Source organism: Martes martes (genome assembly GCF_963455335.1).
Source record: "Martes martes genome assembly, chromosome: 3".
Taxonomy (NCBI): domain Eukaryota; kingdom Metazoa; phylum Chordata; class Mammalia; order Carnivora; family Mustelidae; genus Martes; species Martes martes.
Window position 1 is genome coordinate 63972833 of NC_137890.1, and position 27281 is coordinate 64000113.

Consider the following 27281-nt stretch of genomic DNA (forward strand, 5'->3'; position numbering starts at 1 on the left):
TGCTGTCAACCACACTAAAAATGTAAGCTTAAGTATTTGTGTAACTTTATATGATCACACATGCTATCCAGTGCACCCCAAACCTCTATTTTATTATTATTTAGAGACTACAGTTCCAAAGAAACCAATCAATGAACAAATATTCACTGAGTAACTGCTACACACATGGCAATGTTCAGGGGGAAGAGGAAGAATATAAAAAATATATTACCAATCCCTTCCTTGGGAGCAAATTTAAGCAGTTTGCTAAAAATGTTCATATAAATAATATATGGTTAGTAAGATAATAATTTCGAAATAGTTTAGATCCTAAACTTTTAAAAATCTCTACACCAACATCTTCTTTATTTTACTATTCTAATTTTATCCATAAAATGCTAACTAAATGTCTATGTTCAAAAAACTCAGAACTTGTTCAGAAATTCCCAAATATCTGGTATATGTGGACCTCACACTAGCATTATATTTTCTAGCAAGCACTGAGAATGCATGTTTTAGAAATGAAAAAAATGAAATCTTTTTTTTTTTTTTTAAGAAGACTGTTGACTATATTCCCTATGCTGTACTTTTCACCTGCATGACTTATTTTATAACTGGAAGTTTGTATCTCTTACTCCCCTACACCTAGTTTGCCCACCCCTCCCCCACCACCATCTACCTCTCCTCTGGCAACAGCCAGTTTGTTCTCTGTATTTAAGAGTTTGTTTGTTTGTTTGTTTGTTTGTTTTTAGATTCCCATATAAATGAAATCATGTAATTTTTGTCTTTCTCTTTCTGACTTACTTCACTTAGCATAATAATTCCCTCTAGGTCTATCAGTGTTGTCAAAAATGGTAACTTTCAGTTGCTTTTATGGCTGAGTAATAGCTGATTGTATCTATATACACCACATCTTCTTTATCCATTCAGGTGACCCTGAGTTGGTTCCATATCTTGGCTATTGCAAATAATACTGCAATAAACATAAGGGTGTATATATCTTCCTGAATTACTGTTTTCATTATCTTTGGGTAAGTATCTAGTAGTGGAATCACTGGATTATATGATATTTGCTTGTAATTTTCTGAGGAACCTCCATACTGTTTTCCACAATGGTTGCACCAATTTACATTCCCATGCATACTGTACGAGGGCTTCTTTTTCTCCACATCCTCACCAACATCTGCTATTTCTTGTCTTTATGATATTAGTCATTCTAAGTGGTGTGATGATATCTCACTGTGATTTTGATTTGCATTTCTCTGATGATTAGTGATGTTGAGTATCTTTTCATGTGCTTGTTGGTCATCTATAGGTTTTCTTTGGAAAAATGTCTGTTTAGTTCCTCGGTCCACTTTTTAATCAAATTGTTTTTCTGGTGTTGAGTTGCATGAATTCTTCATATATTTTGGATAGCAATCCCTTATCAGATACATCATTTGCAAATATCTTATCCTATTCAGCAGGCTGTCTTTTGTTTTGTTGATGGTTTCCTCCGCAGAAATTAGGTATCTTAAGATGACTCCAAAGTCCTTAGGAGTCAGAAGGCCATTGTTTAGAATCCTTAGGAGTCAGAAGGCCATTGTTTAGAATCACTACGTTAGGTGTTGTGGAAGCACAAAAAAAAATGTGAGGCATTGCCTCACATTTTTTTTTGTGCTTCCACAACACCTAACGTAGTGATTGAGAAAGTAGAAATCTAACTGGAGAGGCTAACATATACATATATTAAAAGTTAAGTAGTAATGTACCAAATGTCAAATATTTGTGTAATGTAATGTACCAAATGTCAAAAATTAGTGTTTAGAGATACAAAAAGTCACTGTGATTTAATGTAGTCATGGAGAGTTCCAGAAAGATGCGGAATCCAAGTTCAGCTTTAAATACTGAAGTAGAAATTGAATTTAAAGACAGAAAGCCAGACAACACTCCAAATAGGAGTAAAAAGTGCAAACAATAGAGGTAGAAAAAGAAATGGGTTTTGGGCATAAAGAGTAAAATGATCAAGCAGATAATTAAGTTTTCCACAGTCTAATACAGATATTATTAGTTTACTGCTTGTATGCCTAACTCCTTCCAACAGGGACGCCTGGGTGGCTCAGTTGGTTAAGCCGCTGCCTTCGGCTCAGGTCAGGATCCCAGGGTCCTGGAATCGAGTCCCGCATCGGGTTCCTTGCTCTGCAGGGAGCCTGCTTCTCTCACTGCCTCTGCCTGCCTCTCTGACTGCTTGTGTGTACTCTCTCTCTCTCTCTCTCTCTGGCAAATAAATAAAATCTTAAAAAAAAAAAAATCTAACTCCTTCCAACAGTCAGTTGGTAGCACCTATTAAAATGTCAGGTACTTCTATCCTATCCTTCTGTCTTAACTGTCTTCTTGGTTTTGACAGGCAATTTTGTGAACAGATTACTGAAACATTTTAAAACAAAACTAAAATAAATAAACCACTTGTGGCAGCAAAATAATGGCCCTCCAAGGATCACTAATTCCTGGAACATGTGAATATGTTATAGTACATAGCAAAAGGGACTTTACAGACAAAATTAAGATAACAGATCTTAAAATAGGGACATGTTCCTCGATTATCCAAGAAAATCCAATGACACAGGTCTTAAAAGTAGAAGAGGCTGGCAAAAGAGTCAATCAGAGATACGATATGGACGAAGAGGCAGGAGATTCAAAGTGAGTGACTCAATCCATTATTGCTGGCTCTAAAGACAGAGGAAGAGGCCATAAGCCAAAGAATGTTGGAAGCCCCTAGAAGTGGGAAAAGCTCTGAGTGACAGCCAGCAAGAAACTCACACCTCAGTCCACCCTACAGACTCAAGTTATTAAATTATGCCAACAAACTCAATAAGCAAGGAAACAGATTCTTCTTAGAGCCTCCAGAAATGAATGCAGCCCTGCCAACACTATTAGTGTGGTGACACCTTGTCTGATTTCTGACCTACAGAACCATAAGATAACAAATTTGTGTTTTTGAGGTCATTAAGTTTGTGGTGATTTGTTACAGCAGCAAGAGAAAGATCAATTCACCATAAAACAAAAACTGTATAAAACAGTTACTTAAATAATAAATAATAAATAATAATAAATAATAAGTAATAATAATAATAAATAATAAAAATAATAAAAAATGCCTAATCAACTCTAAGATAAAGTAGGGCAGAAATATTGACTTTATTTTTTTACTCTCATCCTTAATCATACATAGAGCTTCAATGACAGAAGATGCTCATGACACACAGTGTGTTCAAAAGTGAAGTTCATTTTTCTTTTTAAAAATACTTTTTGGTTACTAAGATCAAAATATGGTATTAAAGGTCAGGTAAAATAACCAAACTGAAAACTAATATTCATGAATCTAGATTGTATGAAAGAAATCACTTACTTTGAGCCCACCGATAAAGCCTTTCATAAGCTGTTTCTTGAAGCAAGGCCATCTGTTCCATAATTTCTAAACTAAGAAAATTAAAGATTTATTTTAAAGTTTTAGACAATAGCAACACCAAAGAATTTGTTTTGTTTAATTACAGAGTGATCTGGTTATAGCATATTAACGTTTTATCATTTATGGAATGATGTCGCAATAACTTTTTTATGACTAAATAAATGCTGTCAAATTTTAATACTATCACTTAGATAGGCAAGTGTTGTTTTGCTCTGTAAGTATCAGGGTATAACCAACTCCTTATCCAAAGACACATAAAGATTAAATTCCTATTCACAAAATGTCATATTTCAAAAAGAACCTAGGACACTTTTAAAATTTTACAAATATAAGATTAGTAATGCAATTATGAATTCAAAAGGTTACTACTCACCCTGCCGTTTGCTGGTTTGTACGCAAGAGAACTTTGACATCGTTATGAATCCGTTTTACTCTTCCCAATGCCTTGAAAAAATGCTTTAAAAGTAAGAATGCAACTTTAAAATGTCCATATTTCCAGGTGAAATTACATTACTCTAAATTGAAATATCACTACAAGGGGAAAAAAAATCCTTTCACTTACTCTAAAGAAACCTTCCTGTAACTGACCTCGACTTTCTCTAAAGTTTTATACAAAGCATAACATATTTATTTAAATTTTAAAACATACATTAACGTCTGCTAGCACCAAGTAGTATGCTAGTTGCTGGGAACACAAAATTTATAAAGACAAAAATCCCTGCCCTCAAGAAATATATAGTCTAGTGAGATAGAATACAAACCTAAAGATTACTATATAAAGAAAAACATGTTATATATTACATACCTTATGACTTAACTGTAGCTTTATCACTGAAGATGATGTTTTATGTATCTTTACATACCTGTTCTTGCCCTCAATCCAAGAGTAGAATGTAAAGTTGGAGTCATAGAGGCTGCTTATAAATATATAGGAACTGACTTGACTGTGAATTCCAAGATTTTTTTTTTGTTGTTTAGAAAAAGGTAACATAGATAACCAAAGCCTTTTTTTTTTTTTTAATCAACAGATCCAGGATACAGAATTTAGAAAAGAAGCAATTAACAAGACTGAAAATGGTTGAAAAAGGACTTAGAGATGAGGAGGAGTAGGTTTTCTTTATAAACTTGATACTCTTTGATTTCTTAAAAAAAAAAAAAAGCTGAGATACTGCTTTGAATAAGCAACAAACAAAAAAGCCAAATTAAGGTAATTTAAAATGCATCTTAGTTTCTAAACTTAAAAAATATTTTTAAATCAAACTTTTAAGATGATAAAATAAAGCCTTAAAAAAAAGTGATTTCTCTATAAGTCAATATCTGCTATGCTTTAAATCTTTGTAACAGAGCACAAGATACCTCAGTAATAGGTCCTTCTCGAGTACCCCGGAGGAGACCCATTTCATCAGAAGTCAGCTGGAACTTGGATAAGAAGGCATCTGCGACTTGCGCTCTTATTTCTAATCTTTGACTATAATTTTAAAAAAGCAATAAAAAAAATCAAGCATGCTGTGAATTTGCATCACCTAAAACAAGTTACATCTCTGACATAACTTCTTAAAACAAGTGTGAAAGATTCTCAACGTCTTTGAAAGCCTCATTTCTGGCTCAAACATTAGAAGCTCAGTAGGCATGTAAGGTAATAAAATTAGCTGAACTTGTTCTATCTCAGATACCTGAAGACAATAAAAGGAATAAATCATTATGCAAAAGAGAAGAAATAAGTTCACAAATGATCCCTGCACAGCAAATTCTCCATCACTTACATGTACTTGAATTATTCATCTTTTAATAAACAAGGTTATCCTACAGAAGAGAAATACGCCAATCTGCAACTGATTTTCTTCTTAGTGAAAAGTCCTTTGCTTCTGAGGTTTGCACATGAAGTACACAGCAACCAAAAGGTCAGGTCTATTATTTTTTAACTTTAGGTTAGAAACAGAAGCTAAGAACTCATTTACCAATTCTTCATAAATTCATAAAAGCACTTCACTTTTGCCTTCCCCACTTTTTCTGCATGATATGGTGATAAAAAGACTTTTAAATTACATTATCTGGAGGCAACCTGTCTAGACTAGGTTGATAATTAAGAAAAGGCATGCTCTCATCTGGAATCTTGTCTGCAAGGACCTGAAGGACTGAGTCAAGTCACCATCTAAAAGCAAGTTGACAGTAAAAACTACCTGAAAGAATTTCAACATTCCTGGCTTCTCTATCTTAGATTTAAAGATTAATAAAATTGTCTTTCACTAGCTGTATTCACAAGGCAGTAATATTCCACAATGTAATAATATTCAAATGAGAATGAACAAAATAAACATGAACATTTTATGTTTAGAGAGTACAATGCATCTGCCATCTTTGTTTTGTTAGTATGGTCAGGTTGTGAGGTATTAAATTCACTCAAATGCTCTGAAATAGTACAGCAAGTTAGAAAGTAAAAGTCCTCTAGGTGGCAGTAACATTCTGTTTATCTCAAATAATAATGTAAATCACCCAATGAAATCTACATTAGATAAATGGCCTATGTCCTTAATCATCTTAATATGGATATCAAAAAGTTATCTCAACAGGTTTTGTTTTATCCTCTTAAAGCTCCAATCATTATCATACAGGATTAAGGTAATTATAAGAATTCATAAAATTCCTGGAGATTATACAGATCAGTTATTTTGACTAAAAGCTTTTTGATGCTTCTTTTGAGTCAATTTATCAGACACAAAGGAAATAAATTTCTTTAGTTTATAATTTACTTTTTTAAAAATCAAAGCTAGTATTACCCATCTTAATATTACTTATTAATCATTAAATTTCACGCAAATAATATTGTTGACTATTCTTTAAAAAAAAAAAATCCATGAAATAAAGATTTTGAACCAGAGCCTGATCTGTATACAAAAGATTGGTCCAAAAATATGTTGAACAATGGTCATACTGCTAAAACAAGGGTTTGGTATCTCAAGATGAGAACTTTTTTTAAAGTAGTAATGAAGTAAATTCTAATATATTTTTTTAAATCATATTACTCTTTAGTTATCATACATACATCATATATATTCTTCCCAGTAAGATAATCATTCTGACAGAAAGTTACTGTAAGATAACCCAATCATTTGGTTTGGCAGCTTCTGTGCAATCTAGTAACATTAATGTAGGGCTGTGTAAGAGCCCTAAGTCAGGGTCTGGTGTGACAAAAGATACATATGATACAGACTTCTCTCTCATCTTATATCATAACTGAAACACAGTATATTTTGGAGAGTTTTTAATATCTAAATAAAATCATATGAAATCAATGTTCATATAAAGCATATAAATGGCTATTATAAATTAGAACTTCTTTGATGTGTTCATGTAATCACTGCATATTATATATAATATATAAACAAATATAGCAAATGCATACTGTGAAATAATATGCAGCAGATAAATATAATAAAGATCTGTATGTATTAACATAAAATGATCTACAAGACATTTTATAGATACAAAAAGCAAGTCCCCCAAAATATACAGAGAAACAAATTTTTTTAAAAATACATATAATACACACATGAACGAACTTTCAGAACATGTATTCATATACTAAGTATTTAAAATAAACTGTCTAATTAATCCTTATAATGATTCTTTCAAGCATTCCCAGAACATGATTTATGAATCTTACGGTGCTTCTTTTTTTCCCTGAAAATATGCCTCTGTCATCTTTTAACTCCACCTTTTAGACTCCCCTCTACCAAATAATTTCAAAATAATAAGAAAAAGAATTTAAAATTGGGCAAAATATATAAAAGAAAACAAAAAAGATTAGGAAATATAAGTGGCATGACAAAATGAAAAAAATACTGATTCATCAACATTCAATAAAATGTAAATTAGAATTATGATGCTATTGTTCATCTATAAAATAGGCAAAATTTTTAATGACAATACCTAGTACTGACAAAGGAGACATTCTCATAGATTGCTGATAGAAGTGTAAATTGGTATAACCTTTTTAGAGAGGAATTTAGGCAATATACAGCGCATTTTAAGAAGTTTCTACAATTTGGGGCACCTGGGGGACTCGTTCATTAAGCGTCTGACTCCTGATTTCTGCTCAAGTCATGATCTCAGGGTCCTGGGATTGAGCCCCACAAGATGAGGCTCGGAGCTCCCGGGCAGTCTGCTTGGGATTCTCTCTCTCCCTCTCCCTCTGCCCCTCCCTTTTGCATGCTCATGAGCACTCTCTCTCTCAAATAAATACATAAATCTTTAAAAAAATTAAAATAAAATATAAAGTTTCTACCATTTGATTCATGAATTACAATTCTAAGAGTATTTCCCAAGGAAATAATCTGAAATGCCCATAATGATTTAAAAACATCTGTCAAGTCATTATTTTTAGTAATGAAAGTAATATCCAGTAATTTAAGAATGCTTAAATACATGTTGGTTCATTCACAAGATGAAATAAAATGTCACCATTAAAATACATGTTTTTTTCTAAATAAAAGAAAAATGAACATAAAATATTAGGTGAACAAAGTAAAATGAACTACACACATATATATAATCAAGCTGGGAAGAAACATACCAAAATGCTACTAGTAGTTATGTCTGTGTAGTGAAGTTACAGCTGACTTTAATTTTCTTTCTTTAAATTTTATATATATAAATGAGAGGAAGAAGAAAAAAGGTCTACACTCTCTTGCCTGAACACATATGCATCTGGAATATATTTTTATATGTATGTTTGTGCAAAACAGTTTTATATTTTTTTACAAACTTCAAAACCTGAATTAGTTTATAACAAATAACAAAATTAAAACAAAATTACAACTATTAAACATTAAAATAGTAAGAAAGGATAAAAAAGTAAGTAACAGCTGAGGAAACCCAGTGTAGAAAGAAGATGTGCTGACAGGTTTATCTAATAAAGGCTTTGGAGGAGGATGGAAGGGTAATGTTCCTTGATGGATGTCAGGCAGTGTGTTCAGCACCTATGTTTATCATTGAATCAGCACGACAACCCTGTGACACAGATGCTAGTCCCTTTTTTCAGATGTGAAAACTGAGGCTGAAGGTTAAGAAGTAACTTCTACAAAATCAAAAATCTAATGAACTCTTACCCAAGATTCAGATTAAAATTCAGTGTTTTGTCTTCAAAGCTTAGATTCTTTCCACTTTAACAAACTACACCTCAAAAAGAAATATATATTCACCAAAGATTATTTTTCTGAGTCCAGAAAGAAATCTAGCTGCTGGGCCTTCACAAGAGACAATTAAATGTATAATAAATAGTGACTTCAATAGTATTAAAAAAAAACAGAAGTATATTTATGTGGATATCATTTCCTGACTATCACTGAAATCCACCTTCTATCAACTAAATATCATAAAGAAATGTTAGTTGCAGTTCTGTGAAGACAATTTTATATGCAGCTTTATTACAGCATCACCTGTCACAATGACTGAACTTCTTCTAACCCAGTTGGGAAAATATTCATATCCTTTATGTATCTGTCTCAATAAGAATGTCACATTATCCAAATAAGCCTACAGAATTTCTATTTCTAAAGCTAATCACTTAACAAGGTTTCTTGCTAAAAGAAAAGGTAATTTAAAAATGGTATTTAAAAGGTATTTAAAAGGTATTTAAAAATGGAAAAACAACTCTCGGCCAGCTCCAAGGAATCTGTTATAATTTCTGCTATGTAATTTTCCTAAAATACTTCCCGCAAATGTTCACTTGGCACATCATATCTACAGCTCCTGGGATACTAGAATGTCAGAAATTTTCACTCCCAAAAGCATACCAGGCCAAAACACTTCCATCAATTTACTAAAATAATAAACATGAATAATCCTTAGTTTTGAGAATATACAGACAGAAACACAACGTTCAAATGTTGCCTCCTGTAGACATTAATCAGGGTCCCATATATGCTACAAGCTCCAATATAACACTTCTTTTTCAGTTTTTATTTTTATTTACTCAAAAATTATTTATTGAATCTACAATGTATTAGGCACTGGAGACACAAAAAGAGGGTAAGAAATTGTCATCATTCTCAATGAGCCCACAGTTTCATAAGAAAAGAGACAATCGAACCAAAAACTAATTACAAAAGATTGTAATACACACTAAAATACCTGAATCCATATTCTACTCACTTTCATTCACCCATTTACTCAGTGAACAAATATTAACATACCTATCTGTAAACTACCACAAGAAAAATGTATACAGTGAACTCTTAATTGTATCAGAGACGATTAATCATAGCTAAAAAAATATGAGATAATGAGTGTTGAAAAAGATAAAATTACTAAAACTCCAAAATCATCTACATTTTAAAAAGAAATCTTTTTTAATTCCACAGCAAACAATAAACACCACACTGTCACCTCCAAGAATGAATAATCCCTCAACCCCAACATAAGTTTGATACTCCTAAATTATCATTTTATGTTTATTTTCCTCTTGGATAATAGCTCAGAATCTTTTATGTTATATGAATTTTGAATTACTTTTTTTATTATTTTAAGTCTGATTTAGAGTTACCTATAATTTTCTTTCTACTTAATCTCCAAGTTAATGAAGAGGTAGTTAAAGTAAAACTTACCTTTCAGCTTGAAGCTTAGTGGTTTTTACTATTAAATCTTGCGTCTGTTCTTTTGCTGCCTAAAATCATAAATACATCTAAATTCAGTATTTTATAACGTCAATAAATATATCCTTGATATTTTTATACTTCAGAAAACTAATAGTACCACTTACTGAAGTTCAAGCTCACAGCGAGAGAGATCCAGAACTCAGAAGTGTAAAAAAGGCCAAAAAATAAATAAAATATAAATAAATAAATAAAAATTTTAAAGGCCAAGTAATTGACACAGATGTTTCAAGGCTCATATATTACCTTTACTAAGAAGAACCCATGTAGAGTTCTCAATAGACACATAATGCTAAGGCTTACAAGGAAAAAGTTATCAGGGCACTAAGGGATTTAACCGTTCATGATGTTTTTAGAGAAGCGGAAGTACTGGAAATGCAGGCTAAGAATGAAAAACGTGACTTCTGTTATGCACATGTGACTTGACATACCATGGGACCTCTAAACGGAGTTGTAAGGTAAGTCACTAAAATGCTAGTGTGGAACTCAACAGAAATGGCCAAGATGGAGATAAGCATTTGAGAGTCAGAATATACAAATTACCCCTTATATAGGGTTTGGGGAAGATCAAAGACAGCCCTAACTAAAGGTCAAGTTCCTGACCAAGTTTTATATTAAGTAATCCTTCCTCCCCCAAGCCAGAGCTAAAAGGGTCAGGAATGAAAACCTGATGAAAAGCTATTCTATCCTAAGATTAGGCAAGTATTTTAAAATGGATTGAAACAAAAGACAAATGTAGCTACTCAGATTCTCAAAGAACTAAACATAAGGCAGTTAGAAAAGAGAGCAGAAACAAATGGGTGTACGGTAGCTTAGAGACATGGGGTCCATGTCCTGAAGGGACACAGAGTGAGCCAGAATTATGTATAAATCAAGCCACTAGTAAGTGGAAATTACAGTTGAAATATTTTAACTATGTGGGTCTACTTACACAAGAAGTACAGTTCTATAAATCTCTTTTCTCTTCCTTAATGATTTTCTTAATAACATTTTCTTGTCTCTAGCTTACTTTATTGTTAGAATACAGTATATAATACAAATAACATATAAAATATGTGTTAACTGGCTGTTCATGTTAACAGCTTCTAGTCAAGAGCAGGCTAGTAGTTAAATATTGGGGAGAAAAAGTTATATGCAGATTTTTGCCTATGTGTGGGTCAATGCCCCTAACCTCTGGCATTGTTCAAGGGTCAATGGTATAAAGTAGACCACACATACTGTGGAGGATCAGTCGTTAAAGATAGGATACCAGAGCAAATATGTGAAGATATAGCTCATTTTCATGCTGGAACACTACCATAAAGAGCAAAGCTTCTGCTGCTAATGTTTCTAGAGCTGCATTAGATCTACACAGAAATCCCTATACTACGGTAACTTCTGGGTTCTTAGATGCCTAATCCTCCTACAGTCTTTCCAATTGTCAATGAAATTTTCTGCCTCATTGCTTCAAATGGGCATCCAGTCCCACCCTCATCTCCAGTTGAGTCTGTGCTCCTTGCAACCAAATTATGGACCTAGCAAATAGTAATTTTAAAAAAAAATAGATTTGAACCTAGGTAATTCAGCAGATCAATAACTTTTAAGGAATGGAGTTGAACACAATGGCTCCCATGGTACTATTCTAAAATTATTACTCTTTAAACCTACTAATTTATTCAAATTCTTCTTTATCTTTCCTAATGTTGCTTTGCTTTCAAGGCCACTGTCACCTTATTCTTGACTAATGTAATTGTTTAAAATGTAGTATTCTCTCAATTCTAAAATATATTTACATTTTAGTATTTGTGAAAAAAGAATGCTTCATAAAATCAATTAATCAAAAATGCTTACTAGCTTCTTTGTTTAGTCTGAGTCATTATTAAATTGAAGGTAGATCTTACAGAAAACACCATCTATTAATCACTTAACTATAATACCTGCTTACAATGGTATACAATAAGAATTACGCTGCTTCCTGACTTTTCATTTATAAATTGCAGTAATGATTCAAAAATTAAGTTTAATAATAGCAGTGAAGATCATTATCCTAAAGCAATTTCCAATTTATCTTAAATGTTAAGAATGATTGTTTCTCATTAAATAATAAACATATGCCTCTAAAATGTTATTTATCCAAGCAAGTCCACAAAGGGATAAACCACAGCATATAAATAATTGACTGCATTTCTATAAGTATCTTATAATAATTTCTAAAATGTCCTAAATCTAAAGTACTTTGAAAAATAAGAGCTAATTTAATTAGTCCTGTGTATAACATCCTAAAATGAAAAATAATACTTTTTTCTATAAATGAATAAATTAAAAACATTATTCTAGAGTTGACAGTCTGAGTGGGTACTACCAAGATTCCAAAAACACACTATATGCAAAAAATCAGTGCCAATGGATGAACAAAACTTTCAAAATCACAGATCTAATCCCTACTAATCTGAGATTCAAAACTGAATGTAAACAATAAGTAATATAAAATATTTTTAAATAGTCAGTTTAAAAAGCTATGAAAGAACCTTTTGCAAGTGATGAAAATGTGCATCTTCATTATGGTAGCTGTTTCATGGGTACAGAATTGTCAAAATGCATTGTTTTGTATACATCAAGTGGATGCAGTTTATTATTATACATCATTTTTCCCCAATAAAATTGATTAAAAAAAAAGAAAGAAGGGGTCATGCCATTATATGGAAAAAATAGGATTGGGGGGTGCAAAGAAAATACAAAGGACAAAACTAAAGAGGATACTTTGTGATTTAAAATACTTATAATCTGTTTTGAAAACAGCATGAAGAATAAAAATACTTTGATCTTTTTACATCTACAAATGGCTATGATAAAAGGATAAAAATACAATTAAAGATAAAAATTTGAAAATAAGCGATACTGTCCCCCAAAAGAAGAACTTGAGTAATCCCATAAACCAAATTATAAAAATAATACTACAAAATAAATGCAGGAGTATATAATACAGAAAACCTTATAGAGTGTAATTTGAGAAAAGGTATTAAAAATCATGGAAGCCAGAAAATGAGAAAAGTAAAGAAAAAAAGGAACAGAACAGTCAAACAAAATTACTAAGCAACAAAAGTAATATTGCAAAAAATATAAAATGACAATAATTAGCAAAGATTTTATGACTATTTAAGTATTATGTAATTCATAAAGACCTAAGGCTGAACAACAGATACGCCAATAGTATCTGATACATTAGTAAGAGTACTGAAATTTAGTTAAGACTAGGAGAGCTAAAATTTTAGAGAAATGGGAAACTGGTTCTACAGATAGGTCATGGAAGTAGCTTAGGACTGATTTGTGGAATATGCAAAGATTAAGGGTTCTTCCTAGAATCACTGTAGCTCTCTATAGTTCCAGTGAATCTTAAAGGTGTAAGTTTGAAATAAATGTGAAGGTAGTAAACATAATCATGACTGGCTCTTAGGAGGAATCCTATTCTCTTCACTATTCCAAAATTACATAAATGAGGATAATCAGGCTAAATCTTAAGTCTGCAATCAAACGAGAAGTTTCAAACTGCTTTAATAAACCGATGTAGAATAACAGATATTTTCCTGAGATTTTTTCTTTTCTTTTGCAGGGAGGCTGAGCACAAAACATAATTAAGGTTGGTCTGTATCAGGCATAGCTTTAGCATGGACTTATTCCTAAGACCTTCTACTAAGGCAATCATTTCTCCTGGGTTTTGGGGATATTATGGGATTGAAAGGTTTAACAAAATTCTATGCAGTTAGCTCTACACTGACAAGATCAAAATATAAAGGCATATGGAGTTAACTGAACAATATCAGTAAACCATCACCCCAAAATACTCATTTTTAGTTAAAAAAACAAGCATAATATTTACATTGGAACTTCCTACAGGACATGATATTTCAGATATCCATACATCTTGTAGATCTAGCTCACAATTTTTGAAAGCTTACTTTGAACCAGGAACTATAGTAAAATCCAGCTATTACACAGTACCTGTAGGCGACTTGTCATGTCTTGACAACAACTGCTCATTGCTTGAACATCTTCATTTATGCTTTCAAGTTCCTGAAAAGGTTAAAAAAGTAACAGCAAACATTACCTACGTTGTTAAAGAAATTCTCTTCTCTTAGCCAAATCCTATTTTCATCTCATGAATTTTTTTTGTCAAAGCATGACAAAAGATATTATATTTAAAATTGGAAATAATTAAAAAGAGTAACATCTAGGGCGCCTGGGTGGCTCAGTGGGTTAAGCCTCTGCCTTCAGCTCAGGTCATGATCTCGGGGTCCTGGGATCGAGTCCCGCGTCGGGCTCTCTGTTCGGCAGGGAGCCTGCTTCCCTCTCTCTCTCTCTGCCTGCCTCTCTGTCTACTTGTGATCTCTCTCTCTGTCAAATAAATAAATAAATTAATTAATTAAAAAAAAAAAAAGAGTAACATCTAGTGTTAGAAAAGATGTAAAGAAATTAGTATAAGCTTTTTAAAGGGGGTGACAATAGGAAATGGCAAATGCTTAATATTAATACCTCTTCATTCAGGTGTACTAACACAGAGATTTAGCCTACGGAATTAATCAGATAAATGTGCAACAATATATGTAAGAAGATGATCAACACAGAGTTGCCCAAAACAAAAGGAAAATGTGAAACATTTTCTATACAATGGAACTCTGTGTGTATATTAATAACGATTATATGTGTATGCGTATGCATGTACATGCATGTGTGTGTATACATGGATAGAAAACGTCTATATAAGATTTTTTAAAAAGCATTATGAAACTATATATACATATATATATGTGTGTGTGTGTGTATACATACACACACACACACACACACACACAGGGAAGTACACAGGAAAAGCCAGACAATACTGACCAAAGTTACTTCTGGGTGATAGGATTATAAGCAATTGTTTTGACTTCTGATTTTATCTAACTCTTCTGTAACAAATTGTTTGTTAACTTTTAATTAATAAAAATAAGAAAATATGAAAACCCAATAAACTAAAAATTGTGCCTCCTCTACCTTGTGGAAGGTCATCACATAGTACATCATGCCACAAAGCTGGCAATTTTCTCAGTAACATTCTCTCCCTGTGTACTTCCTCCTTTAGCTTCCTCCAGGTACATGGGAATATAACTGGTCCTTAAGATCTATCATTTATACCCTTACTGTATGTATCTTATCCATTTATTTTTTACTACTCTAATAGCTACTACTTCAATTCACATCAATTAGTATTTCTTATGTGAAGTGACTTAAAAAAAAAAAGTTTTCCAACAGGTCTCCCAGGCTCTACACTTTTCACGAAACCATTCTCTAGTCCTTATTGAATCAATGAAAAATATTATATGAGAAAATGATATCACAAAATCACATCTAGCTTCATACTGCACTACTATCTTCTTTTTCCCAATTTAATTTCAACTTGGTGTCACACAACAGAACGATACACAAAGAAGTTTCAGTGGTAGACAATGGACAATCCCTTTCAACACAACATCCAGACCTTCAAATAGAAACATGACAGTCTTAAGGGTTGGGCCAATCAGAGGGTAAGAGATAAGAAAGCTGCCCAGTGAGGCTATAAACAAAATGTGAGGATAAACCAGCTGGAAAATCACTTATCAGAATATGAACATAAATCTAAGTTCTAGATGCAAGATCTTTATCCCTTCTTTCTATAAAGTACTTTGAATTGTATCATAGCACCCAGTATTTTCAAATGTTACTTTCTATACTTCATTACAAATAGCATATACATCAAATCATTAAAGGAAGTGCTAAATTGCTTTCAGGTGAACAGTAAAAAAAAAAAAAAGCACAATTTCAAACTATCAATTAATAATAGCAATAGCAGAAGCCTGAGTAAACTAATCTCACTATTCCCTTAAATCTCACTGTGTAACCTAATATGAATAGCACTACGATATTACCAGCCAGCTAGGTCAAGAATAACTACTCCTAATACTTTAGCCACCATAATATACCAAATGGACCTGATTTGTCAAATAATAAAAACTACATCTCTGAATATATGACTTCAATGCAGAGTTTTGATGACTATAATTCAATGGCCTGTATGTTACCTAAAAAGTCTTTATTTGAACTTAGGACAAAGTATCTCTCCCCGCCCCCCCCAAATAAAATTATAGGCTGGGAAGTACAACTAGTGTATGATTAACTTTTTAAAAACTTTTTATTATGGAATATTTTCAAAAATATCCTAAAGTTGCAAGAATATGAATGCCCACGTACCTATCACTCGGCTTCGACCACTCTTGTTTCATCTATTTCTCTACCCACTTTCTACCTCTTCTCCATCCCTTTCTCCCTCCTCCACAAACTGAATTATTTTATATTCATGATCTTTTATTATTTCATTCATAAACATCACTATATGGTTCTAAAAAGACTCAAAAAACATAATGCCATTTTCACATCTAAATATTTAACAATAATCTCTTAATATCAAGTATCTAGTCAGTGTTCCAGTCTTCCCAGCTGTTCCAATCTTTAAATAATTACTGCAAGTCAGGAACCAACTAAGATTCACAAATAGCAACTGGTTGCTAGTTCTCCTTTTTTTTTTTTTTAATTTATACAGTCTCACTTCTCCTTATTTTTCTTTTCTTTTGCTTACCATTTATTTGTTGAAGAAACCAGCTCAGGGGCACCTGGGTGGCTCAGTGGGTTAAAGCCTCTGCCTTCGGCTCAGGTCATGATCCCGGGGTCCTGGGACTGAGCCCCGCAACGGGCCCTCTGCTCCACAAGCAGCCTGTATCCTCCTTTCCGCTTGCCTCTCTGCCTACTTGTGATCTCTGTCTCTCAAATAAGTAAGTAAAATCTTTTAAAAAAAAAAAGAAACCAGCTCATTTGTCTCTACAGTTCCCTACATTCTATATTTGCTGACTGCGTATTTGTGGTGTTAACATAATCCTCTGACCCCAGTAATTCCTATAAACAGGCAGTTAGATCTAGAAGCTTGATTATATTCTGGTTCAGTTTTCTAGCAGAATTTTTCACAGGTGGTGTTGTATACCTTTATTAGGAGTAACAGATACGAGGTTAACTGCTTTTTGGGAGGTTAGCTGCTAGTGACGACCAATGGCTACATCGATGGTGATCAACTAGGCAATTCTGTCCCCCGATGGGGCATTCGGCAGTGTTTGTAGACATTTTTGGGAGGAACGACTAAAGGAAAAGTGGTACTACTGGCATTTGGCGGCTGGAAGCCAGGGATGCTGCTCAACAACCCAAACAGCAGAGGGCAGTCCCCACTTGTCTGATCCAAAATGTAAAATACTGCCAAGCTGAGCTAGATCCATAAATTTAACAGTAGTGGCAAAAATCTTCTCATCTTCTATCACTCTTCCTTCATTTACTAGAATAAAGCTATAAAGAGAAGCCTCCCCTCAACAACCATATGTAATTGGAACAAAAGACAGGATAAATGCTTGACTCCTTCCTTTTATTTAGCACTTTTCAAAGAAGCTGGTTCCCTTATATCCATCAAATATAACCAATGAGGGTTCTGTTTGGTTCTTAGATCCGTATGAATTTGTGTTTAAACATGTTTAATGAGTTTTGTCCACTGAGTTATTCTTATTGAGGCTCTAATCATCCTATCCCTGGCCAACAGAAGCCTCATCAAATTAGCTCTAGAGTTCTTCTGCCACTTTCCCAAAGGTCTCAGGTAGCTTCCCTGCTTTCTGATATTTGTAAGATTGTTCCTTTCAGAGGGAAACAGTATTCAGAGACCACAATCTGCATGTGCTCTTGGAGACCCTTTCTATTCTTACGAACACTACCAAACTGTCCTTCCAACCTTCCAGATTTTTTAGCCTCAGTCAATGAAATCTTCCTAAACATTTAAACATCCCCTGTTTATTAGTCACTGAAACTCTATATACACTTTCATACAACACATACAGAATATGTGATATTAATAAAATTAACAAAATATTGCATAAGTAAAATATAACAACATAATAAATAAAATTCATTTTTACCCTATGGTGAGTAGTCTGCTCACTCAAGTATGATAAAAATATTACTTATGCTGAAAGTAACTGATCTTAATTAATCTGAAAATTTCATAATTTATGGTGCACTAAAGTAACTCAATTCTAATTAATCTTCAATGGAGAAGTAGTTATCCAAAGGAGGTTTATTCAGTAAGGAAAAATTTCTACTGGAAAACATTTAAAGCATTGTTTTTTCTTATTGTTAAAAAAAACAAAAATTTCTAAGAGAATATCCTAGAAAAAATGTTTGAACGTTCTAAGAAACAGCATTACTGGAGGTCACAGATTCAGAAATCCCACTAACTGAAGGATCTGGATGCTTCTGGCATAAGTAATTAAGTTTTCTATTTGAACATGATATGTTAACAGCAAACATATCAACCTAATTCATAAAAATACTTAGAACAGAGTTAGGCATACAGTAAGTCCTCAATAAATGTTAAAGGAAAAGTATTTACGTACTTCCTTCACCTCCTTGAAAATGCTGACAAATTCTTCATTGATGGCTAAACTTCTGCGTTCAATATCTCCACGTAAATTTCGTCGAGTCCGCAAACTGTTTTCAACAAAAAAGGTTGAAAGTGCCTTGAGAGCTTCCAACATCTCCTACACAATTGATAATAAAAGACAATTACTGGGACCGATTTTCACATGTTTTCCAAATCTCAAGTCAAATTTTAATGAAATCATTTTCAAATGTTTCCATTAAATAATCAAAAAATACCAGGCCACCTTCACATTACTGAATATTAAACTTATTTCCAAAATACTATAAGCTACTAACTTGTACACTGCAGCATGTATACAAGACCACTCACTACAGAATAGTTTGGAATTGTAAAGATTAGAAATACCCCTAATGTCCACTTAAAGCAGATTGGTTAAAGAAATTATGACATAACCATTTTAACAAAGATGAAAATTCTTTATGTACTTACATAATACAAACTTCAAGACACAGCAAGTGAAATAGCAAAGTATAGAAACAGTTATAATACCAACTGTTAAAAAAGAAAGAGGACTATATACATACATACTTACTGGTGAATGTATAAACTATCTCTGGAAGGATATACATAAGAAGTAAGTCCCACCTGTAGCCTCCAGTCTAGGAACTGAGTAACTGGGAGCAGAACTTAGAGGAAGGCCTCTCTGAGGTGACTTCTGAAATGAGGCCTAAGTAATAGGAAAGGCATCCATGGAGATAAAGCCGTTCACAGACAAAAAAAAAAAAAAAAAAAAAAAGCCCCCCCCCCCCCCCAAAAAGCCGTGAGTACAAAGACCTGAAAGCAGCAGAAACGCCATATGATTGAAGCTGTAGGACACTGCTAGAGGCTTTAGGGAAAGGAGTAATGTAATGTGTTCTATAAGTTCTAAAGTTTATTCTAACTTTGTGAGGAAAGCAGATGAAGGGGAGGGCAAGAAAGGAAGAAACTAAAATAATCCAAGCAAAGATTTGATAGTGACTTAGAACAAGCAGCAGTGCAGATGAAAAGGAGATATTCCAAAACTATTTTTTTCAAGGTAAAGCCTATAGGATTTGTAAACGAATTCAATGCATGAAGTGAAAAAAATGACAAGAATCAAAAATTATTTATATATATATATTTTTTTTGCTTGTCTGGGTAAGTGATGTTCTTTCCTAACAGGGGAAAGAAGAACCAGTTTGGAGAAAAACCAAGAGTCTGGCTATGTTAAGTTTTTATGATGTTGATCAGGTATTGACATTGGAAGTGTCATATAAGTAACAGACTAGACACATCTGGAGCTCAGTAGAGATGTCAAGAGCAGGGTTATAAACTTGAGAATCATCACCCTTTTTGTTATTTAAAACCATGAAAGTGAGATAGTTTTCCTACAGAGAAAATATGCATTAGAGGAGAGAAGGGAGAAGACCAAGCCCAGGTTATCTAACTCCAAATACAAATTCCTACACCTGAACTAACATATATTCTAAAAGGCTTACCCTTCTGTTTCAGTTAAAATGTTATTTTGCAATATTGGCTGGATTGACAAAAATAGTAAAGCTATTTAAATTCAATTTAATATTTAAGAAAACACTACAAAGATTTATGTACCAAAAAAAAAAAAAAGAAAGAAAGAAAGAAAAAGAAAAACCAAAAAATGAAGCCATTTCTTTTGACTATAACCTTGAAATGTCCTAGGCCTGGCTCAAAGAAGTAATCCCTAAAGGATGAATGAACAAAATCACACAGACAGGTGCAAATTACAGCTCCAGCAGTTATCAGTTATATCATTTAACCTTGTTACACTCTCTCCATACCTTACTTTTCTCTTGGATAAAAAGGAGATAATGTTATCTATATCACAGCTGTATTAAATGAGATAATAAATGTCAGTATTAGGCACATTAAACAATAAGCTGTATGATAAAATTAAAATTTAATAAGAAATGGTAAGTGTAGGGCACTGTGCTGAGCACTTCAGATTCTCTTGTTGAATCCTCACAACAACCCTGAGATAAAAGTTACCAGCTGTATTTTCAACTTAGAAATGATGAAAAATAAGCTTAGAGAAATTAAGGGGCTTACTCAAATCATAATGCTTCAGTTTGATGGTTATATTTGGTAAGTGGTGGCCCCAGAGCCGCGTCTTTCTTACTATTTCTTACACACAAATTCTTACTGACAGCTTATTTTCAGTTACCTACAAATTTATCTGTAAAGTTCTCTCACTTCTACTTATATTTTTTCAATGATACAGAAGAGATAACCAGCTACAGCTACGACAGAAGCTGGAAGGATGCGTTTCAGGAGGTACTTGGGTGAGAATGTGGACGGTTTTATTCTTGTAAAGAAATACAGCAGGAGCCCACATGTCACAGGCGGAGCTTAGCTAACAACAACAAAAACTAGTAAAGCCCCGAGCAAGCAGTTCTTTCCTGCTGCCAATTATTTCAGCTGTTCTCACCCGTCGGTGGAAATGCTCAATTATGCCTACCCCGGTTCTCCAGCTCCTCCTAACCCCGATTCACGTTGTCCAGTCTTGTAATTTACTCTTGCATGGTTTCTAATCCTGCCCTGGGCTCTCCTCTCCCCCTGTTCAGACCCACGAACACCTCCCGGCAGGAGACGACTCCACCGTTTGCCTCCCGGAGCCAGAGCCTTCCAGGAACAGGTTTTCCCAATAGGGGGTGACACCCAAGACACCTCTTCGCTTTTCCAGGGTCTCCTCGGCCTCCCCCTTCTTACCCGTCCCACTTCGGATCCCGCAGGTTTGCAGTCCCCTCCACGGAGGGACGGAGGGACAGAGAGATGAGGCAGTGGGTGCCGAACACACACCGCCCCCGGCCAGGCTCAGCCAGCCGGCAACGCAGGACCCCAGGCCCTGCCAGTTCCGGTTACCTTATCGTTGTCCAGCCGCGTCTCCAGGATCTTATTCAGCTTCCGCGACAGAGGGTTGCTGGTCTGCGCCGGGACCCCGCCTGCTCCATTGCTGAGGCCGTTGGCAGCCCCGGACGTGGGTACCGCCACTACTTCCCCGCTGCCCTCGGCCATAGTGTCGCAGGCCCCGCCCCCAGCTCCGTGGCGGCCACCTCAGCTTTAGGCTGCGACCCACGCCCACTGCGCGAATACTGCGCATGTGCGCAGCGTGCCGCACATGCGCCCCGGGTCCCGGAAGGCTCTGCGGGGACAGCCCAGCTCAGCCAGGCTGCTGGGAGGGGCGGGGAACTGGAGAAGTTAGGGGTAAGCTGGTGGATCCTTATGGTGGGAGGGGGAGACTGGCGGGAGATTTCGCGAAATGGTCTGAAATTTTAAATTACATTTAGAGTTTGGGGATTAAGATTTATGGGATTAAAAGAATTTCGGAATCCTGAATCTATGAAAGTCTAAGCTAAGCATGAGTAACATACACTGACACCTGTTCCTGGCAAATAAATTCAGTAAAAGTTAATTCTACAGTAATTAAATTCACTTACCTGAATTCTTTTTTTTTTTCAAGTATTTATTGAAGCATATTACATGTTAGGTACTTAGGTGGGTATTGGGGGATCTACAATATACGTCTGAGACAAAGGAGTTAAATGTTGAAAGACTGTGATGAGCAGTCTGAAGGTGCTGAAATGCAGTGAAAGAGAATAGTGGAGGGAGGGTCCTCCTTTACCCAGGAAAGTCTGATAAGGAGTTGACATTTAAACTGAGATTTGAAGGAAAATCTGAAACATGGGGTTGAAATTATTCTGAGGTAGGAGAGAGTGTTAATGCAAAGGTCCAAAAAGACAAGAAGAAACTTGGGTTCTCCAAGAATTGGCCAAAACCAGTGTAGCTGTAGAGTAACGGAGGGCGAAGTGAATAATAAGATGAAAAATGAAATCTCAGGAGAGTCTAGATAGCAAATATCATGATTTTTAAAATTTCTTTTCTCACTTTTAAAAATCTGGATCAGAGTAAAATCTACGAACTTCTTGTTTAGTATTTTTCTGAAACACTAACCATTTAGCTTGTGTCCTTAATTTGCCGTTTGCCATATGTGTATGTATAGATATAGATATAGATATATCTAACAAAATCACTTATCCCAATTCTGGCAAGTAAAGAAGAAATGGCTCAAATAGCAAAAAGAAAACATTCTAAAGACCCTGTGAATTCAATAAATACGTAGGACCTAGATGAAGGAAACTTTAAAGTGCTACTAGGGGGAAATAAAGAAGAAGGAGGGAGCTAGAGAAAGAAAAACTGGAAATAATCAGTGTCCATCAGTAAAGTACTAAACAAATAAATTATGGTCCGTTCACTCAGTACAGTGCTATGCAACTTATCTGCTGTGAAGGAGATTTAAATGCTAATGTGGAAGGAATTCCAAATTACAGTATGTGAAAAAAACGGGGTACATTATAGTGCATATAGTGTGGTCCCTTATAGATACATGTAAATTAAAGCTTTTTCATTTTCTTCAGGATGGCATTCCTGTGGAAGGGAGGCTTTCACTTTTTATTTGTACCTTTCCAAATGGATTGACAATTTCTAATCTTACCCATGTGCTGCTGAATATATTAACAAAGATTATTAAGGTAGGGCAATTATGGCCTCCTCTTCTTTGCTCACTTGTTTTTCTCTGAATTTGCAATTGTAAAAACAAGAAACAAAATTATTTGAAAATTAGAATAATATGTGGTAATATGAGGATGAAAATTATTGTACAATTTAAACATTTAAATCCATTTGTATAGGGTGCCTGGGTGGCTCAGTGGGTTAAAGCCTCTGCCTTCGGCTCGGGTCATGATCTCAGGGTCCTGGGATCAAGCCCCGCATCGGGCTCTCTGCTCAGCGGGGAGCCTGCTTCCCCCTCTCTCTCTGCCTGCCTCTCTGCCTACTTGTGATCTCTGTCTAATAAATAAATAAAATCTTTAAAAAATTTTTTTTAAAATAAATCCATTTGTATGTTTTTAATGTTTCCTTAATTATCATATGTTCTTTAAGGCTAACCATAAATTATAAGTTAAGTGCTTAAAATCAATGTTTTTCAAAAGTTAAAATAAATATTAGGGTGAGCCTCATCAGAAGCCTATGTTATATATGTATATATATGTGTGTGTGTATAAATATATAATTAAAGGTTTTCTTTTCATGAAAATGTGAAAGATAATTTCATATACTGAGCTCCTTCATATACTACAGCACTAAAAGAATGAAAAACAGGCTCTGATTTAAATATTCTGATTTCATGGGAAAATAAATACATGCATGGGGAAGAGTGAAGCGTTCTTACGTACCTACAGAGGAGCCATGATGTAGAGTAAAACATGGAGATTCTTACCTTCCAAGTAATGGTTGAAAGGAGGGCCTCCCCAAAAGCCCCCTCTTCTCCTTTGGATTGTTATTTAAGCTTTCTTGCTCTTTGGCTTCTGAAATAAGTGGAACTAACAGTGGTCACTGTGGTTTCATCAAAATATAATATGATGTATTAAGACATGTCTGATGAGTCATAGAATAGAATTTTCAACCCTCTCTATTTTTACTCATTAATAGCAGTAGCTCCCATTCCTTAACATTCAAATTTATTGATATTCAGGCTCAATGCTAGATCTTTTTAATATGCTCTTCTTATCCTGATAACTACCCTGCAGCATAAGGATCATTACCATGTTATCATATAACTAGTAATTGATTGATTGTGATTGATGAGTAATCCAAGACTAAGAAAACCTTTCTAAGGATATATGGCTAACCTTAGATCACATAACTAGTTCCAGCTATATTGGCAGTTAGTTATCAAATTCTACTAATGCGTCCTCTGTTTTGGTTTCGAGTTGTATATATTTCCCACTTGGAATGTAGGCAAAAACTTTTGTAGCTAAACGTTCAAATGTGTTCTTTGCTGGTATTGGCTTGATACGGTTCTTTAATGCCTCTATGCTGACACTAGCATTATTTTTCCAAAATAGATTGGGTCTATTGCTTTTTGCTTTAAAAACCATGTTGGTAATTATTGAAGAAGAGAACTATTTAGTATGATACACACAGGCCTTCATAATCACATCTTACAGTATCACTCTAGTCTTATTTCTAGTCATTTGCCTGTATTTGCCACATGCTAGTGTTTTCTGGATGACAAACACATCACAAACTATACCTTGGCTCATACAATCCACTCTTCCAGGAGTGTAGCCTCCTATGAAGCTAGTAAAATCCTCTTTGTCCTTCCAGCTCCATTCAAATAAATTCTTCTGCTGAACCTTCACAAAGCTCCCCACTTCTCTTTGGGCAGAATGAGTTCATTCCTTAAGCAGATTCCATAGAACTTAATATACAACACCTATTATAACTTGTTATATGATTATTTTTAAAATGATTTATGTATGTGTTGTTCTCCCACTAGACATCTCAGTATGTGGATGATGGGGACTGTGTCACTCATTTTTGCCTCGCTCGTTTCTGCCACAAGGCCTTGGACTTACTGGCTTGCTTGCTAAAGGCTTACTGAATGAAAAGTATTGAAATGAAGATTTATGGCTTTATGAGTTAGAGCTCTTAATTGCAATTAATAGGAGCTGACTGTGGATGACTTAAAGAGGAATTTGTTTAACAAAAGGATACTGGAGCTTTGCGCAGTGGCAGTATCGTAGCCAATGAGGTTTATCCCAGGCGCGATTATTGCTAATTGAAACAAAAGGATACTGGAGAAGTCTCAGAATTGATAGGAAGGATAAGGAACCACAGATAAGGAACACATAAGGAACCACAGATAAGGAACCTCAGAACAAAAGGAGATGAGCCACATGTAGCACTTGCCAAAATCACTCCACGCAGCAGCTCATCATGGACCCCGTCATCATTACTGCTGGATGCTGGGGTTCACAGGTCACCACACCCACACTCCTGACCCAACACGTAGGGTGCCTCCACGGCACAACTGCCAATGCCATCTCTGGAGACCATGTTGCTTAAAACTTTACCGTTCCAGAAGAATTCTCCACTGTCTCTGCTTTCTGTGCAGCTTTCTCTTGTTTCAGAGTCTAGGACAGGTGCTTCTCATTGGCAAAGCTGAGATAACAGATTTGTGCCCGTTGTCAGGGGAACTGAGCAAGTTATTCACAAATAGAAAGAATATTCATAGACTGTGTCACCCCCTGTCACACACATACACACCTACATGTATGGCAAATGTCCACCCCGTTGATACCTTCAGGTGGATAATATTAACATGCACTCTTCTTCCCATACTTATCCTTAAAAAATATTTTTGCCTAATTTAATGTAATTGATTTACCCCCTAACCAAAATCTCGCTTACTTTATCCCCTAAGGAACAACCTAAAATTGAATCTTTTTTCTTTTTCGCTCAAAGTCAAATTTCTCTCTGGCTTCGTTATGGTCTTTCCCCAATATCATGTAACTTATGGATTAAAATGTAAATTAACCACAAAGACCCATCTTTTAAAAAGTGTTATTCAAAGAAGATGACATAATAGAAAACAGGGTTTAATGTCAGTTTTTACTTCTCCAACTGTTGCAGACCTGTACCAGCAAATATGATTTCTTTTTTTTTTAAGATTTTATTTATTTATTTGACAGACAGAGATCACAAGTAGGCAGAGGCAGGCAGAGAGAGGAGGGAGGAAGCAGGCTCCCCGCTGAGCAGAGAGCCAGATGCCCCTTGTAGTTCAGTAGAACAAAATATTTCTCCCTACATGAGGGAAGGAATCTAATTACACAAAGATGGCTAATTCTTCTGGGGTATGTTAATATCCCAAAGACTCAAATTTGGTTGCAGCTGGCAAATTTGGGCACTTAGCAAAAGTGATGGGCAGGGAAAAGGAAATTCACATTGTTGCAACTGCCATTGTCACCATTTTTCTTTGTTCATGGGCTCAAGTGAACACACCTGTGGGTGGTTGGGAACGAGAATGACTGACATCCATAGAGTTGGCCATTTTGTTCACCTGATCATGAAGAACTTCCTTTGCAGTGGAGGCCACATGGTCCTCCAAAGCCCTTCCATTAATAGGCATATTATTCCAGAGTGACCACAGGTGATAATTTGATTAACTTAGTCATTACATGCCATAGGCTCCCCAAATCCCATCCCTTAATATTAGCCAGTTTTGTTTTGTTTTGCTTTGTTTTTAGAACCAAGAACACCAGGTAGAAAATACTAGATTTCCCCATCTTTTCCTTGAGGATTAGTTCCTGTTGGACAAATCAAAGAATCCTTGTGAAAACTGGAGAATCAAGCTCAGAAAACAGGCAGAAACAGAGGGGAGCCATGTAGCCAGACATATGGTTGAAATTACTCCAAGACCAATTTATTGAAATTGTCACTAGCCCCCAAGCTGAACCCTAGATTCTTTGGTTGATTCCATACATCTTGCCTACCACTGGCCACTGGCCACATTGGCTCTGCTGCCATTAGAAACAGCTGTGCCACCTCTGGGAAGAATTTTTCACAGTGCCCGTGCCTTTGCATCCTTGGATTGTGTTTCTATGTTTGTGTGTCTGATTAGTTGAACCTAAAGCATGTGCCTGCCCATGCTCTAGTTTATAGAAAAGCTGAGAAATCAAGTATGAGAGGTTTAGCTTTCATTTTTAGTTAAATCAGTTTCTCTGTGGAAGTCCTACTCCTAACATGTTCTGTCTTTGCTGCATATTTCTCTCAGGGACTTTGAAGTAATGATCCCATGTTTCCTACACATCCTTAATAAGGACTTCCCGGCCATTTCTTCATA

At 34.9% G+C, this 27281-nt stretch overlaps 1 protein-coding gene across 2 annotated transcripts in view; it reads right to left on the reverse strand.

The window, feature by feature from the left end:
- The window catches only part of COG6 (component of oligomeric golgi complex 6), an 84153-nt gene extending 62464 nt beyond the window's left edge, over positions 1-21689 (reverse strand). For both annotated transcript variants that reach the window (XM_080799744.1, XM_080799745.1), the window contains exons 1-7: positions 21461-21689; positions 18558-18701; positions 14059-14130; positions 10033-10091; positions 4784-4895; positions 3801-3883; positions 3368-3438 (exon numbers count right to left, since the gene is read on the reverse strand). In XM_080799744.1, the coding sequence (XP_080655870.1) occupies positions 3368-3438; positions 3801-3883; positions 4784-4895; positions 10033-10091; positions 14059-14130; positions 18558-18701; positions 21461-21613 (694 nt within the window). In that variant the 5' untranslated portion in view covers positions 21614-21689. The remainder of the gene's footprint in view (positions 1-3367; positions 3439-3800; positions 3884-4783; positions 4896-10032; positions 10092-14058; positions 14131-18557; positions 18702-21460) is intronic.
- Positions 21690-27281: the final 5592 nt, after the last annotated feature.